Here is a 22,753-nt window from a genome sequence, read left to right as displayed (position 1 = left end):
TATATATATGCATGTATATCTCTATCAATATATATATATATATATATATATATATATATATTTATATATAGGCCCACTTTTTAATTTCAAAATTTCAAAACCTTGAACATCAGAATCCCAATGTTCTGATGTTCAAACTTTTGAAATCTCGAAATGCAAAAAAAAAAAAAAAAGAAAAAAAACCTTAAACAAAAAAATGCTAGCAATCACATTTATGCAGGGCGCAAGCCGCCCCTGTACCCCCTATGCACCCCCCCACACACAGCTACTTAAATATATCAACTCCAAGATCGCACTACAGTGAAGAGAATGGTAAAATTGCTGTTCCGCACTGTTGGGTTATCTCAATTGTTTACCTCCAAGATTTCAAAACTTCGAACAGCTGAACGTCGGGATTCTGATGTTCAAGGTTTTACATTTTTAAATTAAAAAGTGGGCCTATATATATATATATATAAATGTCAGCTCTCTATATTATTTTCTCTGTTGTGATGGTCAGTTTATTTCAGTTGACCAATGCTTTTATACTTGTGTGTGTGTGTGTGTGTGTGTGTGTGTGTGTGTGTGTGTGTGTGTGTGTGTGTGTGTGTGTACAGACAGATAATAATAGAAGTACTGAAAATAGTCAAATCAGACTGCTAACTGCCCAGGCATTAAAGATGTTCTGCTGCATGGGAACATACCTCTCAACTGTCCAGGTTTTAGAAGAATGTCCAGATTTTTTGTCTCATATTTTTGGTCTAGTCCTCATGAAAAGTTTTCTTTTTCTGGCAGATCATCAAGGAATGAAGTCAGATAATAATGACAGACATATGCATTTCAGACTCACCCATCAGAAAATGTCTACCAATGCCAAATCTGTCATTCTTTCAACTTTCTACATTTATAAAATCAATATTTAAAAATGTCCCCTGTTTTTAGGCCTTTGACCCCCATTCATGGTTTTTACAGATTTATTGCACTTACAGACTGAGAAGTATAAATAGGAGAAAATTATATGGGAGAAAATTATTTCTGGCCACCTAAGACTCACATCAGTTTCAAGTCCCTTCTCTCCCCTCAAAGACTTCAAAATTCATCAAATTGCCTCCATCTTGAAAAGTCATTTAGGAGGAGAAAACCATCAAATACAGAAACTCTTTAAAAAGAGTAAACTCATAATAAACAACAAAGACACTTCAACTCAAATATTTTACTAAAGTATACATCATAATCGTCATTATCATCAGCAGTCCTCTTTTCCATGTTCTATATATGGAATTGGGGTGTTGCAACAAATGTCACCATCTCCCATGATTCAATGCCACTCTCTTGCCTTCTCCAACAGTCATGCCTGACTTTTGCAGGTCTTCTGTCACACAATACATTTATCTCTTTCATGGATACCCCTGTTTCCTCTTGCCTTTGTTCTGTCTCTCCAAAATTTTCTCTACCAAATCATCTTCTGGCTTCGTGTGCTCTAACCTCTACTTTAATCTTTTGTCTTTGGCCTTTCCTGCAATTGGAGCTACTTTAAATATGTCCCACAGTCTGCATCCTCCTAGTCATGTCTGGCACTTCATCTCCATCACCCTTAGGTTTCTCAATTGCTCTGTCTTCTCTGTAAAGGTTTTGTAGTGGTCCCACCACTATTGTGTACACCTTAAATTTTTAGCTTCTTTGGCATTCCACTGTCACACTATCCTGGATGCTCCTGCCATTTGGCTTCAACTCCTTTGATTTTAGCTTTTACCTCCTAATTCTGCCTTCCCTTCTTCTCAAAAAACCCATCGAGGATACTTGAAGCAGTTAACTGTTCCACTATTTTCCCTTCTAATTTAGTTTTTGGCTTCTATTGATTTCAGTCATTTGCTAACATGACAATTGTATTCTCTACTCTGTATTAGGTTTCATCACATGTACCTTCAGTTTCACATCCATTCCCCTATCATTTCTGAAGTTCCTGTTCAGTGTCAGCTTGTCAATGCTACATTGTCAGCATACAGCTTTGCTGAGTTTGTTAATGTAGCTCATTGCTAACATGAACATTACTGGGCTGAAAGCTAAATTCTAATAAACCCCCACTCTCATTGGCAATCCCCCCACTCTCACTGGCAATCCCCTGCTCTCACTAGCAATCCCCCACTATCACTAGCAATCCCCCTACTCTCACTAGCAATTTTCCTGCTCTCACTGGTACTCTCTCCACTCTCACTGGCAACCCCTACACTCTCACTGGCAACCCCCCCCCCACTCTCACAGGCAATCCCTCCACTCTGAGTCTGAATCCTGTTCTTACTTGTGTAATTGGGTCTTTAAACATAATCTGTGCCAACTCTACCAATGTTTCTGGGACTTCAAACCATTACAGGATTGCCCAAATCAGCTTTCTTGGAACCTTGTCATATGCTTTCACCAGATGAACTCTGTCCTCATCTCTAGCTTTATCTGTATCATCTGTCACACTGCAAATGTTAGGTCATTCATGCTGCATCCTGATCTGAGTAGAATTGTTAATCTCTCTTCTTAATTTCTACTACTCTGTGTATTCATTTATCAATCAACCCCAGCACTCCTATGCAGTGCGACATGAGTTTAATACCACTTACTGTCCACAGTTGTGGATGTCCCCTTTGTTCTTGTACACAGGCATGAGTATGCTTATTCTCCAGTCATCTGGGATATGTCTTTCTCTCCACACTGCTATGAGTATCCTCACAAGCCATTTCTCTTTTGACACACCAAATATATTGATCTTATCTGCTGTGACTTCATCTGAGCCTGTAGCTTTCCTTAATTCATTTTTTTTTGTTGTTGCTGTTATTATTTATTTATTTGCATTTGGTTACTGGGAAGTTCTGACTGGCCATGTATGACCCATTTTCAATGGAGGCCCAAAGAAAAAGTGGTAAAAAACATATTCAGTGAGAGAAAAACATACAAGGAGAGTATAGCAGAACCTTTGTGACTACAAACAATATTTGAAAAACTGTGAATAGAAAGTCAAGGAACCTCAGAAAAATATGACAATTAGCAGGTGTTAAAGAAAGAAAAGTACTAAAAAGGGAGATCCCAGTAGAGGACGTAGTTAGGGTACAGAGTTGTAAAAGAGTGGGAAGAAGAGAATGAGATCAAGAGCTAAATGCTCACAGCAATCCTTACTAAAATGTGTAAAAATGTAGAGGATTGACTGTAAAAGTATGTGAGATAGGATTGCATTATTAATCTGCATGATCAAGGTTACAGAATCAAAAAGAAAAGGTTAGGGTTAAGGATTTACATTAACAGTTACGAAAATAGCAACATTCTGCAGTTACAAAGCAGAAATTTAAAGTTTTGAGAGAAAGAAGTAGTGTAGAAACAACTTATTACCCAGGAGAGGAAAAACAGGGGAAGGCTTTAGAGTTAAGCAGATCAGTGCAGAAATGTTTCTTGAAGCTGTTTTGAGTTTGAGGTTATCTGAGGACAGATGGCAATAGGTTCCAGAATTCTGCCACTTGGCAAGAGTACATGGGTTCACCATGTGCATTTGAGGCCTTATCCTGGTGGGCATCATTTGAACAGAATTCTCTTGTGGGACAGTACACTTCATCAGTGAGGGTAAGGAAAGACATCTGGAAGGTTGATGCAGAATAGAGTTGGCTACATTAGGTTGGGTGCATTGACAAAGTCTATCCAGTTGTTGATATGTAGAGCAATGCAGTGGTGAGTTCTGAGACTGCAGGTACATTTTGCTCTTTTGTTGTAGCACTGCCCTACTCTATTTTGTTCTAAAGAATGGAAGTTAGTGCACACTGGAGCAGCATAGAACAGACTGGGTAGAAGGTTAGATGTAGCCTTGAAGTATTTCTCTGAGAGATAAGGTTTGATTCTGTATAAGGCACCTAATTTTTGATGATTTTTTAAAAGACATTGGGTATAAGAAGGTACATTTTTTTAATTTATTGTCCTGGTCTCTTATTTCTCTTTAATAGTATTCTGTGTATGGGGCAGTACAACTTCTCTGGAGTCTTCATTCAGAAGCTACTGGAATTAGTCCTACCTTTGCCTTTGATGCTCTGTGGATTGGTGAGCAGATTGTTGTTGGAATCCCTTAAGAATGGTGTCTGATGACTATCTTATTTATCTTTCTGCCTTTTACTTGCAACCTGATTGAGTTTCTTTGTGCCATCTGCTGAGTCACTTTCCAGACTCTGGTAGAGTACTTCAGATGCCCTGTTCTTCACTATTGAAACTAACCACTTAGCCTCTTTGTTAAATAAATGGTATTCATACTTAGATACTTCTTTTCCATCTTCTTTTTGCCACTTTTTCAAGCACTTCTTCCTTCTTTTGCTAACTTCTTGGATTTTTGCATTCCACCACCAGCTTTCCTTACGTACCATATTTCTACACCTGCTTGGCAACATTAGACTTGTACTTTGGTGCTTGTGCTAATTAATATCTGTTCCATAGCCTTCACACATGCTATTTGCAGACACTGACATTCTTCTTCTTCAGCTCCATCTATGTCCTCTTCCTCTTCATCCTGGGGTGCTACTGACCTAAGTATTTATTTGAACTCTTTTTCATTTAATCTTGTCAACTTCCATCTCTTGAGCCTAACGTTTAACTTAGAGCCTTCTCTTACTAATGCTTGCAGCTGATTGTGGTCATCACTGGTTTATGATGTGCCCAACTATTTAACTGGGAATGACTTTGCAATCTCTGATTAAAACCTAATGCCATTTTCTTACTAAAATAAAGTCTACCAGAGTTGCATGTTGGCTATTCTTGTATGTAATCTTGTGACTGCCTCTCTTGCTGTTTGTATGCAATCTTGTGACTGCCTCTCTTGCTGAACTTTGCATTGGCCACCAAATAATTGACCATGAAGAGAAAGTGCATTTTAGTTTGAATATTTGAATGATCAGCTTTCATTCAGGAATATTTGAGTTATTTAAGGATGATTGTCTTTTCATGGAGCTTGTGCATTTATGAAGTTTGTATATTTAAGTAAGGGGGTGTAGAGGCAATGCCTCTTGTGGGGGCAAAGCTCCCTCCTCATGTAAAATATATTTGATAGTTATGATAGTGCAGGTAAAAATATGATGTCCATGTTTCATTCTGTACTTCTGAGTGTGTTATGCTGGCATGGTAATTTTTAGTATTTATGAATGCTTTAGTAGGAGAAGCAGTGTTGGGAATGATTACATGTTGAAAACCTTTGATCAATAAGAATCAATATTTTGGGTTTTACTGTTTAGTGGTTAACATTTTTAACATTAGATCATAGCAAACAGAATCAGCTTTGCATAGTTGTAACACTAACTGTAAAAAATCCATTTGCTTTGCACTTTGTTTAGTGAACTCATATTGCTGTATCTCAGCACAGCTTAAGATTGCCTCTCTATCCATGATAGCAGTACTAGCATCAGTTTGGTTACTTCCTCTTTGGCACTTATTTTTGAATGCAAACACTTCACAGTCAATTTCATTGGGTTTGCAAACAACTTTCCAGCAGTGAGTTGAATTTTAGGATCAATACCTTGGTCTTTTCTTATTCAGCAATGGGTCCTCTTTTTTTCTACAGAGAGATTTTACTTTTAACATCAACACTTCTGTGTTGCTTTATACAGCAGTGACCACATTTTTGTCAGATTTTAACTTCTAAAAAACAGTGCTTTTGTCTTTCTTTACTCAGCAATAAACCCCCCTTCACTATCAAAGGGTTTTATTTTTTAAATCAGTGCCTTACAACAACTTTTATTAAAGAATACACCCCAGTTTTGGTATGATAATTTTGCTTTCCACACCCTTTTTGTAAGTATTTAGTATAATGCAATCAAATAACTTATTTTGTTACCCTTTAACTATCAAAAAGATCCACTTTTATTTTTGGAGTAAGTTTCTGTATGGCAGAGAATAAATATTTTAGGGGCATACCATTTCACATTAAAAAAAAATTTCACTATTCACTTGCTTTTAATTATGTGTCTCATGTACATTGGCACATATTTCTGCTCCTGTTCAAACAATACCTAGGCAGAGTTACTGTTGTACAAATGTATGTACTTGGCCACAGAGAGTGCCTAATCAAATTCAATTATTTATACATCTTGCTGAAAACAGCAGCTAATAAAGTTCAGTGTTGTATAAAATTATGTACTTTACCACAGATGGTACCTACAAAGTGTTAAAGTTCCACAATTTGTCATTGCTTTTGATAGACTCAACACTAAGCTCTGAATTGCTTCAGCAACTTGACAATATTTCAACATGAAATTATCAACTTTACACTCATCAATTAAACTTTTATTTTTCTTTCATCGTAAGAGGTTTCAGCTTGTTTGGGTTCCTTTTTTTGACAAGCAGTTTAGTTTATATATCACAAATTTTCCTCAGTATAATTTCAGTGCTAGTTGCATGGCAAATGGAGAAATGCAGAAATGCTACAAAGATCTACTTCAATGCATTAGTACATTTGGACTGTTTCAGAAAAAAGCATACCGGCTTCATTAACACTCCACATGTTGTTTAACCTGTAATAATACACACATTGCAGTCTCTGTTTTCCACTCAATGCATTTGAAAAACTGCCTGACTTTTTCTCAAAATGCCAGTGCATTTTCTTTTCTTCAAAACACCTGAGTACATAGTTTAGAAATGTTTTACTTATTTTTCAAATGCCAGAATAATATTTAGTGGTATATCATTTTATGTGAATAGAACTTTCTACTACCACTCAGTTTCTTTGCACATTTAGTGCTTCTTTTTTGTAAGCACACCACTTTTCCACAATTTGCATATACTAACAGGCCTTCATACATTTTTGGGGACTTTCTGCAACTCAACCCTCCAAGCCTTATGTAATCTGGAAAATGAATGTCTTACAGGTTTTGCTTCCACACTAAAAATGCAATAAGCTACTTTTAAAGTTTGACATTTTATCACAATAATAATCATTTCCTTCAGGAATATTCTTAAACACATGCTTCATACAACATTTTCCCAAATCACTTTTTTCCCTGGTCTGCTCTTTTGTTGGTTACCAGTTTTTTTTTTATTTGTTTGGCATTTACTGGTTTCATGTGGTATGGAGGATGTGGGGTGAGTTTCAAACCCAGTGGATGATGTCAATGGACAACTTGTTACTTCTATCAATTTGTTAACCCAGTTGATCCAGGGGTTAACACAACAACTAGCTACCCTCAACGATGCTAGGAGCTAAAATATCAGTTCAGACGGGAGGAATCAAAAGGCATGAGTTAACAGTTCTCAAGAGGACAGCTATGGTATTACTCCAGCTCAGAGGCCACCTACCCCCATGTCTTCTGGTGCCGTAGAAAGAGATGAACAGTATGTACAATCCACTGCATGGAGTTTTGATAGTGACAACCAGATTCAGGGGTGGCCCGTGTTTAATTTAGATGACTGATTGGATAATGGAAATGAATGGTGACTTACTATGGATTTGCAGATTAATCACAATGACACTTTGGACAAAAAATTAAACTTTCTGCATGACGACACCTTCAAGTTAAGAAAGTTACAATTGGAGAATGGTTACCGCAAAGAATGTTTGAGGTGAAAGCAAGTACCCAAGGGTCTGAGGACCTGGAAATATTCTACTGGGGACAAAAAGGATTCAGAGTTATTTCATGAGATATGACTGTGAACTTACCTGTGATAATGGGACTGCATACCCAATACCCCCAATAACAACAGCAATGACTTTCCTAATGATAATGCAAGGGGTGATGTGGAACTCATTAATGTCAACAATGAAAATGGTGTTTTTTTAGGTTCTAGTGAAGACCAGGGTGCTTACGAACCTGACCCTTTAGAGTACCCCCCCCCCCCGAGGAGGTCAGAGTGGCTCAGAAATCAAACAGAAAGGAATTCCTGAACCCCCAAAGGGAGGAACAATTATGGGTCGGCAGCCCCCCCTTGGAGGCATTGGGGATGTGGCCTGAGGAGGGGGACGGCATGGTAGATAATGACAATAGTGATGTAATATAGGAATTCTAGTGGGTATTTTTGTATTTACAATCTGAGTGATGTTGATATCAATACTGAATGGGCTGATTTATTTAAGAAGGGCCTGACATTTGTTCCAGCAAGACATGCGAAAATTGACAATGTTATCATTCAACTTAAACTGTTAGAAAATTGAACTTTGGCCTACTTTTTCAAAATAGCAAGAGTTTCAATTTGACTGAAATTCAAGAATGTAGGAGGCCTAGTGTATTCAACCCCCAATACACTCAGTTTTAAATATGTTTGAGCAGCTCAGTGAAATGGAGATAAGAAAGTTGTTAAAGTTTTCACAAAGACACAGTAGTAACCTCAACCAAGATGAGTGGACAATAATAAGAGCTATCATGGCAAATAGGCAAATTACAGTGATGAAACCTGACAAGGGGAGTGGGGTGGTTGTTATGGGTCACAATGATTATGTGAACAAAATGTTGACACTATTATACACTGAGACATATGATGAAGTTTCAATAAATGAAATGAACATCGCTTACAGATGAATTGATTTTGTATTGGAGGACCTCCTTATTAATAAACAAATCAGCAAAGATGACTACAACTACCTCAAAATCACTTACCCCGGGTTCCTCACAATATTTGGAATCCCCAAGATTCATAAAAATGTACACAACCTCCCATTAAGACCTATAGTTGATACAAAGGCATCAAAAACATTTCATATAGTGAGATACGTTAACTCACTTTTGGAAGGTATTTTGAATAAATCTCCACATGTTCTTAGAGACTCATGGGATTTTTTGGGGAAGGTCACCAATTATTTATTTTGTGAGGATTTGCTGTTTGTGACCATAGACATAATGGATGTGTTTTCAATCATTCCACAACAGGAAGGGCTTGAGAGGTTTTACCAGTTTTTATGCTCCGAATTAAACATGAGGCATTCCAAGATTTTGCCCATTAGGGCCCCCATGGAGATCATTTTAGATAACAATTTTATATATTTTGAGAATCAGTTATTCAAAGCTAAAAGAAATAATGAGCCAGCAAACTGTGTGCTGTAAAATATATCAAAATATATTTATTATTTTACAAAAAAAGAACAAAAATAAACAGACCGGTTTCGGCTAGAATATTTTCATAGCCTTCATCAGTGTTAAAGACAAAAACATTCATTTGTTCCTTTTATATAGTACTATAAATGTATTACATACCATGATTGGTTGCCTCATAAATATTCATTTAATGTGGGTGGAAAAAGTCCACCCAGTTCAGTTATTCAAGCAAAAACGTGGAGTGGCCATGGTGCAGCATGTGTCCCAGTTTTGCCAACATTGTTTTAGCCCACTGGGAGAATTCCATTGTGTTCAAATCAGAGTATAAGACCTGTTGAACACTTTGTGGCCATTTTTTGTATGATATCATAATTTTTTGGAAAGACACAAAGGCCAGATTTGGGGAATGTTTTGAATTTTTGAATAACAGTACGAGTTTTCTAAGGTTTACTATAGATGTTCAGACGGACAAGGTAAATTACCTTGATATCTGTATTTTTAAGAACAGAGGACAGAGAAGGTTTGAGTCAACAATATACAGGAAACTTACATACTCCAACTCATTGTTACACTTTGAGAGTTGGCATCCGGTACACCAAAAACGTTTCTTGGTTAAGGGTCAATACGTGAGAGTGGCATGGATGGTTAGTGAAAATTCTATGTTTCTTGAAGAGTGTCAAAAGTTAAGGAGTATGCTAATAAGAAGAGGGTATCCTGGTCTGTTTGTAGAAAATATTTTTCAGGAAGTTAGTGACAAGAGAAAACTGGAACATTGTTCCACACTATTGGGTCTGAACAAGGGAGTTAACAACAATATTACAATATTAAGAAAAGGTTTAACTCCAGTAAGGGAACTCAAATACCAGAGGTCCTGTATTTTGACCTATAGTTTGAATATTTATGACATCTGTGATATTATTCAGAAAAATTGGATGTTGTTGGGGGGATAACAGGTTGGGAGATAGACCTTTGGTGGTATATAAAAAGGACACTAGTTTAAAGAATTTAATGGAGTGATCTATTACAATGAATTTAAAGGAAAATTTTCAAAAGGGTGTATGTCATAACCGCAAAAATGCTAAATTCTGAACATCATTACATCGAACATGAAACCGCAAACGCTGATAATATGGAAGCCATGGAACATCGAATTCTTACCCAGGGCAAGAATTCAGTAGGCCATTCTGCGGATTCACTATATCCTCCACTGTGGTGTGATCTCAGAGTTGGTATATTTAAGTCCTCTCATTAGACATAGGTTTTTGGTGTGCTTGTGTTTCTCGGAACAACGATTTTTTCCCTGGAAAAAAATTCGCTGTTCTGAGCTTTCGATGATATCACATTTCGAACGTCCAAGTTCGAGCTTATGGTGTTGAATATTTTGGAAGTTTGATAATGTGATATAGACCTATGTCAGCATGTGGACATTGTTCACAATGTAGTTTCATCTTTGAGGGACAAGGTCTCTTTTTGGAAAATTTTGGTAACATCAGGCCCAATTTCAGGTATCATTGTGAGAGTAAAGGAGTAGTATACATTGCTAAATGTCAAAAATGTCCCAGTTTTTACATCAGGAAGACAGTTAGAGCCCTAAAAAACAGGATATAACAACACATCAGGGACATACAGAAGAAAGATGAAAGAAATGCCCTATAAAAGCATGTTAAGATAAATCAAACACACTTTTTCAGGTTCATGGTCATGGTTCAAGTCAATTTAGACATGAGGGGGATCCCTCCAATTTGTTTCTTGAATACAAGGAACTGAAATGGCAGATCAGATGCAATGCATCAGCACCCCCAGGTTTGAATGAAATGATATCTGTATCCAGCTTTTTAAAACTAAAAGCATCTTTGGCAATTTAATGGGGGTTCCGTTTTCTATTATACTACCTCAAATGAGGTTTATATGTTACAAAAAAACATACATAAATATGGTCTATAGTATAGGTATGGTTTTCAGCAATTTCAACAGATATGTGGCAACTTTGTGTTTTTTTTTAATGTTTTTAATAGAGGACAATGGTTTGTAAATAAACTTGGGGGACAGTGCTTTTTAATCAACAGTGTCATGTGAAGAAGGTTAGAGTATATAAATTGTGATTTGTTTCTGTGTTTTACATTCTGAAGAAGTCCTGGACACCTTGGACAAAAGCGCTTAATGTTTATTCAATAAATGTGTTGGATTTTATCCCCAGTTTCCTCCTTTGTTGGTTACCAGTTTTTTTGATTTGGTTGGCATTTATTAATTTGGAAAATTAATGTTTTACAGGTTTTACTTCACAGTAAAAATGCAATAAGCGACTTTTGAAGTTTGACATTTTATCACAATAATAATCATTTCCTTCATGAATATTCTTAAACACATGCTTCATACTGTAACATTTTCCCAAATCACTTTTTAAATAACTTAACACATTCACTAGCAATATCTCTAATGATCGTTCAGAAATGTACTACATACTTCTTTTTCAAGCAACTGTTCAGCAATTTTCTATCATTTTCTTAAATGTCCAATAGCACTTGTTATCCTGCCACTGTTATTAATGTCATGACATTCTTTTAAGTTTGGTTTACGAATTATATTACTTTCTTCAAGTCTAGTCTCTGTTCCTGCACTGCTACTGTGTCTTATTCTCTGCTTAAGAATTCAGTCTATAGTACCTGTTGGGGTGGTTGCTCCCCACCCCCATTTTAATATACATTGAACATCTTTCAAATGCAAACTCTGAAATTCACTCTTTTTAGCTTCACACTAATTTGGAAATTATCTTATATATCTCATCATGTTAATTGTGAAAAATCAGTTTAAAAATAGAAAAGTTGTTTTTCAGTAAGCTGACAATTCCCTCTCTGTGCAGGTGACTAAGAATAAAAAACAGACAGCAGCAATTTTGCCACTGGGGAAACTAACTCACAATATTTGCATGCAGCAATGCAGAAACAAAAAATAACTGAACATATATTAAACCAAATGGTATCAAAAACACTAATGCAGTATGTCAAACTCACGAGACAGTACATTTCATTTAGTGTACACTTCTCTACAGTGAGAAGGCAACATAACATGTAAAAATGCACAATTTTGTTTTTAAAACATCTCCAAAATGAAATAAAATATCTTAATTTTTTTTTTTTTTTTTGCTGAGACATTTGCTTCCATTGCTATTCCCTGAACTCAAGCAATTCTATCATAAGGTTTCAAGTATTCATCTTACAAAAGTCTATTCTTTCTCTGTGGCACAGGGTGTAAGAGCAGTGAGAGCATAGTTGAGCCTGGGTTCAAATCCAGGTGATGCTCTTTTTTTTAGGGATTTCAGCCAAGCTTGTGACATTAACAGAACATGCTGGAGAGACAGATATGTCTCCCAGAGACTGCTGCTTCTCTGGAATAGACTTTCTATTCACATAAAACAAAGCTCCTCACTAACCCTATTCAAACTCAACCTAGATAATTGAATGGGAGACCGCAAATTCATCCATGGGATGGCACCCACAGACAGGGGTAGCTGATGTTGATCACAGACCTGCTCTGTTCATAAAATTGTTTTGCGACCTACTGAGAAAGAACAAATGGGGGGGGGATACTTGGGATTAATATTGCTAGGCTTGTAAAGGCTCTAGGGTCGCTCACTTAGTAACCTCCAGTGAAACTATCAACCTGTTTAGTACCTCAGGTATCCTGCTGTTACCTATAATTTCTTCCAGTCAGCTCACTGTTTGTTGTCTTCCAAGACTCACTGCTCTTGGCCATGTGACTCACTCTTATTGACAGATGCATCTAGCCCTCTCTTTTATAAGAAGTGGTGAGGCATCCTGTGCTGCGGTAGCGTTGTCGACTCACAGCAAGACGTTGTCCCGTTCGATTCTCAGCTAGATCGTCTTCTGTGTGGAGGCATGCATGAATGGGTGTGCCTTCGTTGAAGGTTGTGCGTCAGGGCTGGTAACTTGGCATGTAAAAATCCACTACCAAACATTAGCGGACTGGAGTACCGCTGTGGCGACCCCTAACCGGGATAAGCCGAAAGACACAGCAGGTGAGACATCGTGCACAAAGGCCATGTTTATGTATTTTGCTTTAAATATGCAGCTCTGCATACACACAGCATTCACTATTGTTCACTATATTGTACTAGATTGAGGTTTAGTGTTCCTTTGTGACCTCTGAGAAGGGTGTGGAGCTTCAGTTTTAGGGCAGTCTAGGATGAGGATTCACACCTTCTTGACTGCAGGAGGCCACACTCCCTTTTTACAAAACAGAGGATTAAAGAGAAAGAAAAAGAGAAAAAGAAAACACTCTGCAAAATTATGCTACAAATAACATCCTGGTTTGGTGTCACTATAAAGGATGCATGTAGCAATATCCAGTAGTGCATTTGTAAAATTACTTACATTTGTTTCAATTTAAGACTTTGTGTGTGAGTGTGTTTGTGTGTGTGTGTGTAGTTATAGATATAATATATATAAAGAGAGAAAGAGAGATGTTTACATATATATGTGCATATGTAGTACTAATAGGAAAATGTGTATGTATTTCAGAATGCAGATAGATAGATAGATACAGCACAGCACATAGAAACTAATGAAGGTTTACTTGGATATGACAAAGTCTAATATATACAAGACGTAAGCAGTAGTTAAACCCTACTGTGCCATTTACATATAAAACCTGTGTTAGAAATTGCAAATTCTTAAATGCATATTAAATGGAAAGGCCATGGAATGCTTTCGGAACTGCTTTATTTAACTTATCCTTCATCCTGAACTTTGAAACAACCTACACATAATCTAATTTTTGCATGTTAACTCTGTTCACACATAACGCGAAGGATTGGATTAATCCTATTTTCCTGTGGAGACTTAAACTGATATTTACATTTACCTCTGATACCACTATGAAAGGCAGACAGGACTTCAGTTCAATGTTGGTATAGAGCATACTACAAAACTAAAAGATAATATGGTGCACAGAGAAATATATTTTACTTGGTTTCTCTGTAAGCTCTAGTTCAAAATTTTTATGGCAGCTAGCATCCATTTGTTTCTTATTTGGTTCTGGTCAAGTCTGCTTTTGTTCTTTTACCATTAAGAATTTGTCATTTAATAAAGTAATGTTACTACAATGATAAATGTAATTTAACTGTAAAAAAGTTAGAAGAATGAAGTACGTGATGAACTAAATAATCCTTAAAGCATACCTGATTGAATGATGGGCTCCATTTGATGGCGCTTTCATTGATGACTATTTTCCAACCTTCAAGTCCAGTGTTGTCAAAGCTTCCCACCTTACTGTATTGATTGTCACCATCTGGGGTAACCTGCCAGTTGACGATATCATACCTTGCTGGGGGATCTCCATTCTGGTCAAAGTAAATATCCTCATCAGCTGTATTTCTAAAGCGTACAGTTTTCAGATAATGGAGGAGCTAAAACGTGTTAAAAAATTATTTTAATATGATTATTGTTTATTATTCTTAAATTTCACCAACACTTATTCTGCAACTTCTGCTTTACTGTTCTCTTTCTCAACAGTGTAAGATATCCTTGATGCCTACTTGCATAATGTTTTTAGTAATTGTGAAGACCCACTAAAGAATACTCTCTTAAACTGATTGTCTCTTCTGGCTCAGAGTTATTGATTACAAGAAACCATAAAACTTATTGGGAGGATTCCTAGATTCATCCAGTTAGTGTTTTTAGTTTACATTAAGATCACCCACAATAATAAGCTCAGTCTTGCAAGTGCTAATGAGATAAACACCCGTGGAAGAATATATAAACTTTCATTTGGTAGTGGTTTAATATAGCTGCATTTTCATTTGAATGAGTATTATATCCCTTTGTGTAGAATATGGTGCCTGCTTTTCACATAAACAGCAAGTCAGAGTGTTATGAAATTAGATGGGAGCCTCTGGCACACTTGAGTGCCTTATCTGTCCTTATGATATGGTCAACTGGAGGAGAGGTTTATGACACATGGATGTTATGCTGTACCCATGTCTCAAAGTTTTAAGAATTCCAGGCAAATGCAAGCTGAATCAGTTATGTATAAAATGTGCCTTTTTTGCTGAATCATTTATGTATAAGATGTGCCTTTTTTATCATTCCTTTTGATGTGCACAAACTTCAGATGATTTGCATACTGATATTCACATTTAATTGTGTCAATAACAGTATTGCAGTTGGATAGATTAGAGCTGGGATGAATGTCAGCAGAGACAAATATCATACTGGGATCATCTTCTTCTTCTTTCAGCTTTTCCCATTTAGGGGTTGCCACAGTGGATCACTTGTCTGCTCATGATTGGCAGTGGAGTTTTACAGTGTCGAGTTGCCAGCCCGGCACCCAACCTTCCACAGAAGGCACACACATGCACACACTCACACCTAGGGCCAATTCAGAGTGTCCAATCCACCTACAGCATGTCTTTGGGATGTGGGAGGAAACCGGAGCACCCGGAGGAAACCCACATGACTACAGGGAAGAACATGCAGACTCCGCACAGAAGGCACCCCAGCCGAGGATCGAAACAGAGAACCTCTTACTGTGACGTGGCAACACTAACCACTGCACCACTGCGGCCACCCTAAATATCATACTGGGATCATAACATAATGTAATTGTACTGTCAGGTTTTTATAGAGATACCAGTAAGCTGTAATAATGATAATAATAATAATAACAACAATAATAATAATACAGCACTGAAAGAGGAAAGGGATAATGCATAGTCATAATCAATATTCTGAATTAATGTTTCATCCATAAGCTATGTAAAATGTTCAAGGGTAGAGAACTGTAATCTATTTGCACAGCACAGAATATCTGCAAGTACCAAAAGGATTAAGGAAGATACATAGAGCTTTTTATTGTTTTGTGTGTGTGTGTGTGTGTGTGTGTGTGTGTGTGTGTGTGTGTGTGTGTGTGTGTGTGTGTGTGTGTGTGTGTGTACATGTGTGTGTGTGTACATATATATATATATATATATATATATATATATATATATATATATATATAACAACCTAGCTTTGAAAGGATGAGTAGGTGAGATAAGCAGCAAGACAAAGTGTCCATGAATGTATGCCTTGCAACAGAGGTACCTTGGAGTAGAAGGCCTAATATTTAAAGGCCCCGCTAGAACACAGAGTATATGTGACATTTTTGTGACATCAAAAAAGCTAACCAGTGGTGGTCAATAGTGTTCATATTGCATGACATGGGAGCAAGAATAGATAGTAATGCAAGTGTCCTTCAAGCTAGAAGGACACAGATTTTATAGTAATCTAGGTGGATTGAAAGCTGTAAAATGAAAGATAAAGAGCTGAAATAGCTCTTATTCAGAGGTCTCAGGGACTGGACACAGGTGACTTTCTTAGCACAGTTGTAGTGACATTCTGGTTAAAGTCCTTACCAGCTCTAATCATACCTTTGTTTACCATGTCCTTTCTTATATCCAGCAGAGTTATTTTTCTTTGAAAGAAAATATGTAATTAGTAGCAATTTATATGACCTATATGCACTATATATACCTAACATAATGCCAGAGAAATAGTTTGTACAGGTTTCTGTGTTATATGTACAGAATTAAAAAATTACATACAGCAATGGAGCAAGCACCCTTAAACAAATACATCAGGTAACATTTTTCAAGTCTCATTTACATAATGAACACATGTCCTTATTTCTGTTCATCTCCTGGCTATACAAAACATTCTGTCCATCCACACAGTGCGTTCTAGGCTGTGTTATCCCTCAGCGTATTTATGTATACCGAAATACTGTAGCTACAGCCTGTGTCTCTGGCATCCTTAATCCCTAAACCACTTATTTTCCTGTCTACTTTTCTTACCACTTTCTACACTTCTCACATCTCCTACTTATTCTGGGTCTATTTTAAAAGACTGAAGAGGTGTTTCAGCGAACACCTCTTGGTCGACACTTAATGAGCGAATGCACTAAAGCGTGAACGTTCAAAACAGCAGTTTCTTTCCCTGGGAAAGAAATCACTAGCACAAACACGCACACACACACACACACACACACACACACACACACACACACACACACACACTTTAAAACATAACAACGTGGGGGGCTTCACCCCTGGCACCCCCCAATGTGGGGGGCTGTGCCCTCCCACACCCCCTAACTAAATATACCAATTCATGGATTGCACTACAGTGAGGAAAGGGGCGAACACATGGGGATGGCCAAGTGATTTCTTTCCCAGGGAAAGAAATTGCTGTTTTGAGCATTCCCGCTTTAGTGCGTTTGCTCATTACGTGTCGACCAAGAGGTGTTCGCTGAAACACCTCTTCAGTCTTTTAATATAGACCTCTTATTTCTACTACACCATGCTATTACTCGTCCATATCTCCTGACTTCCTGCCTTGATGTTTTCCCTTTCTATCATCACCTTTCCCAAAAATTCTCTTCTATTACTCCCCCTGAAACAACATAACCAGCGCAAACCATAGACTGACACCTTGCATCCTTTCTTCACGACAATAATGTTTTATCTTCTTACTCAGCCTACCTCAACCTTCCTCTCCCTCAGCTTATTTCATAGTTTCATAGTTTCATAGTAGTGTACTAGGCTATCTGCCCGGGGGCATTTATAAGCCTAGCCAACAGTGATGTGGCTTACGCCACCCCATACTATATAGTTGCGCCTCTCTAGTAGTGACACATGTGGGACCCCATTATTTAGTAAACTATACCTCTGTCTAGTAGTGACACTGAGGTGACTCCCGGGGTAAACTTGCGATCTCCCATCCATGCATCGAGATTTTTCTTGAACAGTGCCAATGAAGGGCTCTGTCTCACATGAACTGGGATTTTGTTCCAGAGTATGGGTAACCTCTGTGTTATGAATCTATCCCTCCAGCATGTCCTATTCATATTTGTGCAGAGGTTGAAATCTTTAGCTCATGTGGTTCTGGTGGATTTGGATTTTTTTGAGATGGAGCATGTCCATCAATTCCTGGTTGGACATGGCCCTATATGTTAGGCACAAATCACTTCTGAGCAGGCGGTATGCTACTGAATAGAGCTGGAGTTTCTTTAATCTAGCTGGATAAGGCACATGTTTGAGACCTATGATCCTCTTGGTGAGGTACTTCTGGGGTCTTTCCAGTTGTTGCATGTGCCGGGTGAGATACATCCCAAATGGAGCATTATATTCAATCATGGGCCTGACAAGGGAGGAATATAGAGGTACAATGACCTCCTTTGATCTGGATGAGAATCCCTTCATGATGAGATGGGCAAGGTAGAATGTCTTTCTGACCACTTTGGCAACATGGTTGTCAAAGGAGAGGTCACTATTGACTTGAGTCCCCAGGTCTCTGATTACTTCTTCCGTTTTCAGTGGGTTATTGTCTACGTGATAATTTGTGGGTAATTTGTTTTTCCCAAAGGGGATGACTATACATTTTTTGGCGTTAAGTTTGAGGCCATGATTCCGGCACCAGTTGTCCGTTTCAGTGAGACCTTTCTGTAGGATGTGTGTGTCAGCAGGTGAATCAACTATGGCACCCAGTTTGCAGTCATCTGCAAACTTTGTCAGCCATAATCCTTCCATATTTGCTTTCACATCTGAGAAGTAAATGCAGAATAAGAGTGGACCCAAGACTGAGCCCTGTGGGACACCACTTGTGACTGGTTTTGAGTCTGACATGGCTCCAGCAATTTTAACCTTATGGGTTCTGTTTTTTAGCCAGTTTGCTACCCATCTTGTGACATATGGATTTACATTTAGGCTGCTGAGCTTGTCAATGATGCCAGAGTGTGGTATCGTGTCAAAGGCCTTAGCCAAGTCCAAGTAGGCAGTGTGGACAGCCTTGCCCTCGTCGATGGCACTAGTGACTGTCTCGAAGAAGTCAACCAGGTTTAAGAGGCAGGAGCTGCCTTTTACAAAACCGAACTGTGTGGGATCAAGGGTCTGCAGATCCCCAATGTTGCCATTTATGAGTTCCATGATGATTCTTTCCATAGCCTTACAGACCAGGCTGGTCAAACTTATGGGGTGGTAGTTACCAGGGTCAGTAGAATTTCCCCCTTTGTGGAGTGGGACCACTGTTGCTGTGCGCCAGTGTTCAGGTACATATCCTGTAGTGAGGCTAAGACTGAATAGTGTTCTTAGAGGCGGGTTTAGTTCATCTTGAAGTTCACGTAACACGCAACCGGGGATACCATCGGGTCCCATAGATGCTGTGTTTTTTGCCTTGTTGAGTGCTGATTTCACCTGTATGTCTGTGATGACAGGTAGGTTACATTCAGCAGGGATAATTACTTCATCTTTAGGGGTGAGGAGGGAGAAATTTGCACTGAACCTATCTGCCAGAATATTGGCAATGTCGGTAGGGTCAGTGAATTTTTTGTCATTGTGTACTAACTCAGAGCATATCTGAGAATTTCCTCCCAAGGTTCTGACATAATTGAAGAAGGCCTTGTGATTGTCTTTGGTATCCTTGGCAATCTTTTCTCAAAGTTTGCTTTAGATGTTTTTATGAGAGAACGTAGTTTTTACTTGTGCTGATCAGGGAAGCCTTTCCCTTGTGGGATTTGGCTTTGTCCTGCAGTAGCTTCCTTCTTTGTTGTACAGTTTGTTTATAGCTGGGGTCCACCAAACCGGGCGTTTTCCTTGGTGGAGAGGGTCTTGGTTTTAGTTGGGATTGCTTGATCCATGCATTCTTGGAGATGTCCGTAGAAGGCTTTTATGAAGGATTCAGCATTTTGGGATGTGGTTTCCATTAACCCAGTAGGCTTAAAGGATATCATTTCTGACTTAAGGAGCGCAAAGTCAGCTTTTGAAAAGTTTTTCACTGTAGTCTTTTGTTCTGGGGGTGGGGGTGGGATATGTACATCCAACGTGATCAGTTTATGATCAGATCTTACTAGTGAGGGGTTTATATCGGGTGCGGAGCATTTGGACCCCATGTTTGTGATAATCAGGTCAAGTATATTATCTCTCCTTGTAGGAGAAGTGACCAGTTGCTCCATAGCATTTGAGTTTATGAATTCCAGGAATCTTTGGGCTAGGGTGTTAGGGCTAGAATAGTGGGCCCAGTCTATGTTGGGGTAGTTGAAGTCACCCAATATGATGGTGTTTGGTGTGACATTCATATCCTCCAGTGTTTTCAGGAATGCTTGATGGGATTCCTGGGATTGGGAGGGTGTTCTATAACATGCGACCAGTTGTATGGCAGTTTTGCCTATGGTGAGTAAAACTTGTATGGTTTCTGATGCTTCATGGGTAGCCACCAATCGAGAGGTGTAGGTGTCCTTTATGAAAATGGACACTCCCCCTCCCTTTGTGGTTCGGCCTGGAACTTGAGGCCGAAACACATGATATGAGGTATAGCCTGGTAGCGCTGGAGTGCTCTCAGGAGCCTTGAACCAGGTTTCAGTTACTGCACAGACATCGATGTTCTCCATACTGAGAAGTGCTTCGAGTGCCTGCATCTTGAGATTTAGACTTCTGGCGTTGAGCAGCATTACCCTTAATTTTTTTCCATTTTTGTTTTTTAAGGAGGTTGATTTGTCCTTTGAGCATTGCCTAAAAAAGGCACTATGGGGGTGGCAAGAGCCTTGGCCAGTATCCGGAAACCCAGTGGTGACAGGTGCAAGCCATCCCTTGCGAAACAACGTGGCTTGTCCAGCATGTCATCCCAGGCTGACAGACATTGGATCCCCCTAGAATGACACCAGTGATTAAGCCAATTGTTAAAACTGATCATTTTGTCTTTGTACTGAGGCATCATTCTTGGTGAAGGCAGGATGCTGCTCAGGGTCAGGGTCATACCAGTCTGGGCTACATAATCGGAGAGCTCCTCAATGTCTCTTTTCATGTAGTCCAGGGAGGTACGTCTCAGGTCATTCACACCCGCATGGACAATGACTGAATCATACTTGTACTTGCTTTGGAGTGACCTGAGTGCGTGTGTAATGTGGCGGATCCTAGCTCCCGATAGGCAGCTCACCGTTACCCTCTCCTTATTCAGCCTGGTAAGTGGAACGTCGGTGTGTCTGACTATAGAGTCACCTGTTACTAATGTCTCTGGCATAGTGTTTTGCCTTAGGGCTGTGATTGTGTGACACACCTGTTGCTTGAGGTATGTGTTGTAGGTGTTGCGTTTTTTGGGGGTGTATTTCTGGGTGTCTGCTTTGGAGGCCTCTGTTGTTTTGGTAAGTTTTTTATAAGAGCCTCCGAGTATGTCTTTGTGTTCTTATGTGTTTGGTTTGTAGTAGTGGTGGTTTTATGTGTGACTGGTTTTGCTTTGGGTGTGGGTACCATCTCCTCCTGTCTGGTCTTGCCAGTCCTGAGTTGAGAGAGTTCAGCCTCCAGTCTGGCTATATAGTTGCATCTCTCACAAGTATATGTGTTAGTAGGAAGGAGGAGAGGGTTGTCTGTGTACATGAGACAATTGTAACATTGTCTTAAGATTCCCAGATTAACCAGCTGAACAAGAGAGGATGCTAGTGGTCTACCACTCGACATACTAGAATATTATAAGGAGTGTTGTGCCTTTAAGGGAAGTGGGTATTCACAGGGGTAGTGGATGCCTGTAGTGCTTACTTTAGGGTAAGAGTGCTTGTTTTATTATGAGTGCTTGCTAAGGATAGAAGTTCAAAACAAGTGCTAATATATACAGCTAAATAGACTGAGTAGAGCTTCTAAGGGAAAAATTGAAGAGCAGACTTGGCGGAGCCAGAAATAGTTTAAACCTGTATAACCGCTGCTGCTTAGGCCCAACTGCTAAAAGCGCAAAACGCCCTGAGGCGGATTTTTATACAGGAACTTGAAAAGAGCTAGAAATGGTCCAAGGCAACCAATGATTTACAGCTCAAGTGCTGAGGTCACTTCCCCAGGGACAGATAGGCTGCTCAAGGCTCCCCACTCCCACTGGTGAGCTCAGAAACTTCCTTCTATCCAAGTAAGGCAATGGCCAACACAGGAACTACACACAGCCCAGAATACAGCAAAGCCTGTATACTGGTCTTAACTAGTCGAGCAAAGGCGGAAAACAAGGAGTATTTTTTTTGTTTTTTGTTGTTTTAGGAAAGCACACAGAAATGCAGTTAAGCAAACAGTAAAATCGATTTACACAGGCTAGCACACTTTAGTGGGTAGCCTCAGCAGTTAAATTAGCAAAAAAACAGTATTATTCGACCAGAGTCGACCAAAATGCTACTTTTAAGTGCAGATACTTTAGAAATCAGCAGATAGACACAAAAACAGTTATATCTAGTTAAATGAAAGCCAGAGAGGACAATGCAGATAAAAAAAGCCAAAAAATACTTAAATCTGGAAAGTGGTCGCTTCTTTCAGTTCTCTGTTGCCAGGACCCCTCTGCAGGACCACGTGGAGCTCTGCTTGGGTATATAGCCAGAAAAAACGCCCTGAGGCGGATTTTTATACAGGGAACTTGAAAAGAGCTAGAACCTCTACCACATCCAGTGCATGACCCAAACATTTTCTATGTGCACCTCTACCTGCTTCTCTCATGTTGCCTCTCAAACTTTCCTTTTTCATTGTTCCTCCCGTACACCGCTCTATAACTATCACTTTTACTAGCATGTTATTTAAATTCCCTTTTCCTCAAGCGTCACTTTTTAAAAGCTGGCTGCCTCAAATGAAATTATGTTTTCTTTCCTTATACTTTCTTTCTTTTGTAGTATTATTGCACATATATCTTTAATTTTATTGACGACCCACACAAAATATCTACTGAGATGTA

General features: G+C 38.8%; 1 protein-coding gene across 1 annotated transcript in view; it reads right to left on the bottom strand.

The window, feature by feature from the left end:
* LOC122791523 (extracellular calcium-sensing receptor-like) overlaps positions 1-22,753 on the bottom strand; it is a 199,601-nt gene that overhangs the window by 97,377 nt on the left and 79,471 nt on the right. Inside the window, exon 4 of the mRNA XM_044059265.1 lies at positions 14,209-14,436. Coding sequence (XP_043915200.1) covers positions 14,209-14,436 — 228 coding nt within the window. The remainder of the gene's footprint in view (positions 1-14,208; positions 14,437-22,753) is intronic.

The sequence above is a fragment of the Protopterus annectens genome, chromosome 17.part0 (assembly GCF_019279795.1).
Source record: "Protopterus annectens isolate FY-2018-M chromosome 17.part0, PAN1.0, whole genome shotgun sequence".
Classification (NCBI taxonomy): Eukaryota; Metazoa; Chordata; order Ceratodontiformes; family Protopteridae; genus Protopterus; species Protopterus annectens.
Note: the sequence above shows the minus strand (reverse complement) of the source record. Positions and strands in the feature narration are given on the sequence as shown.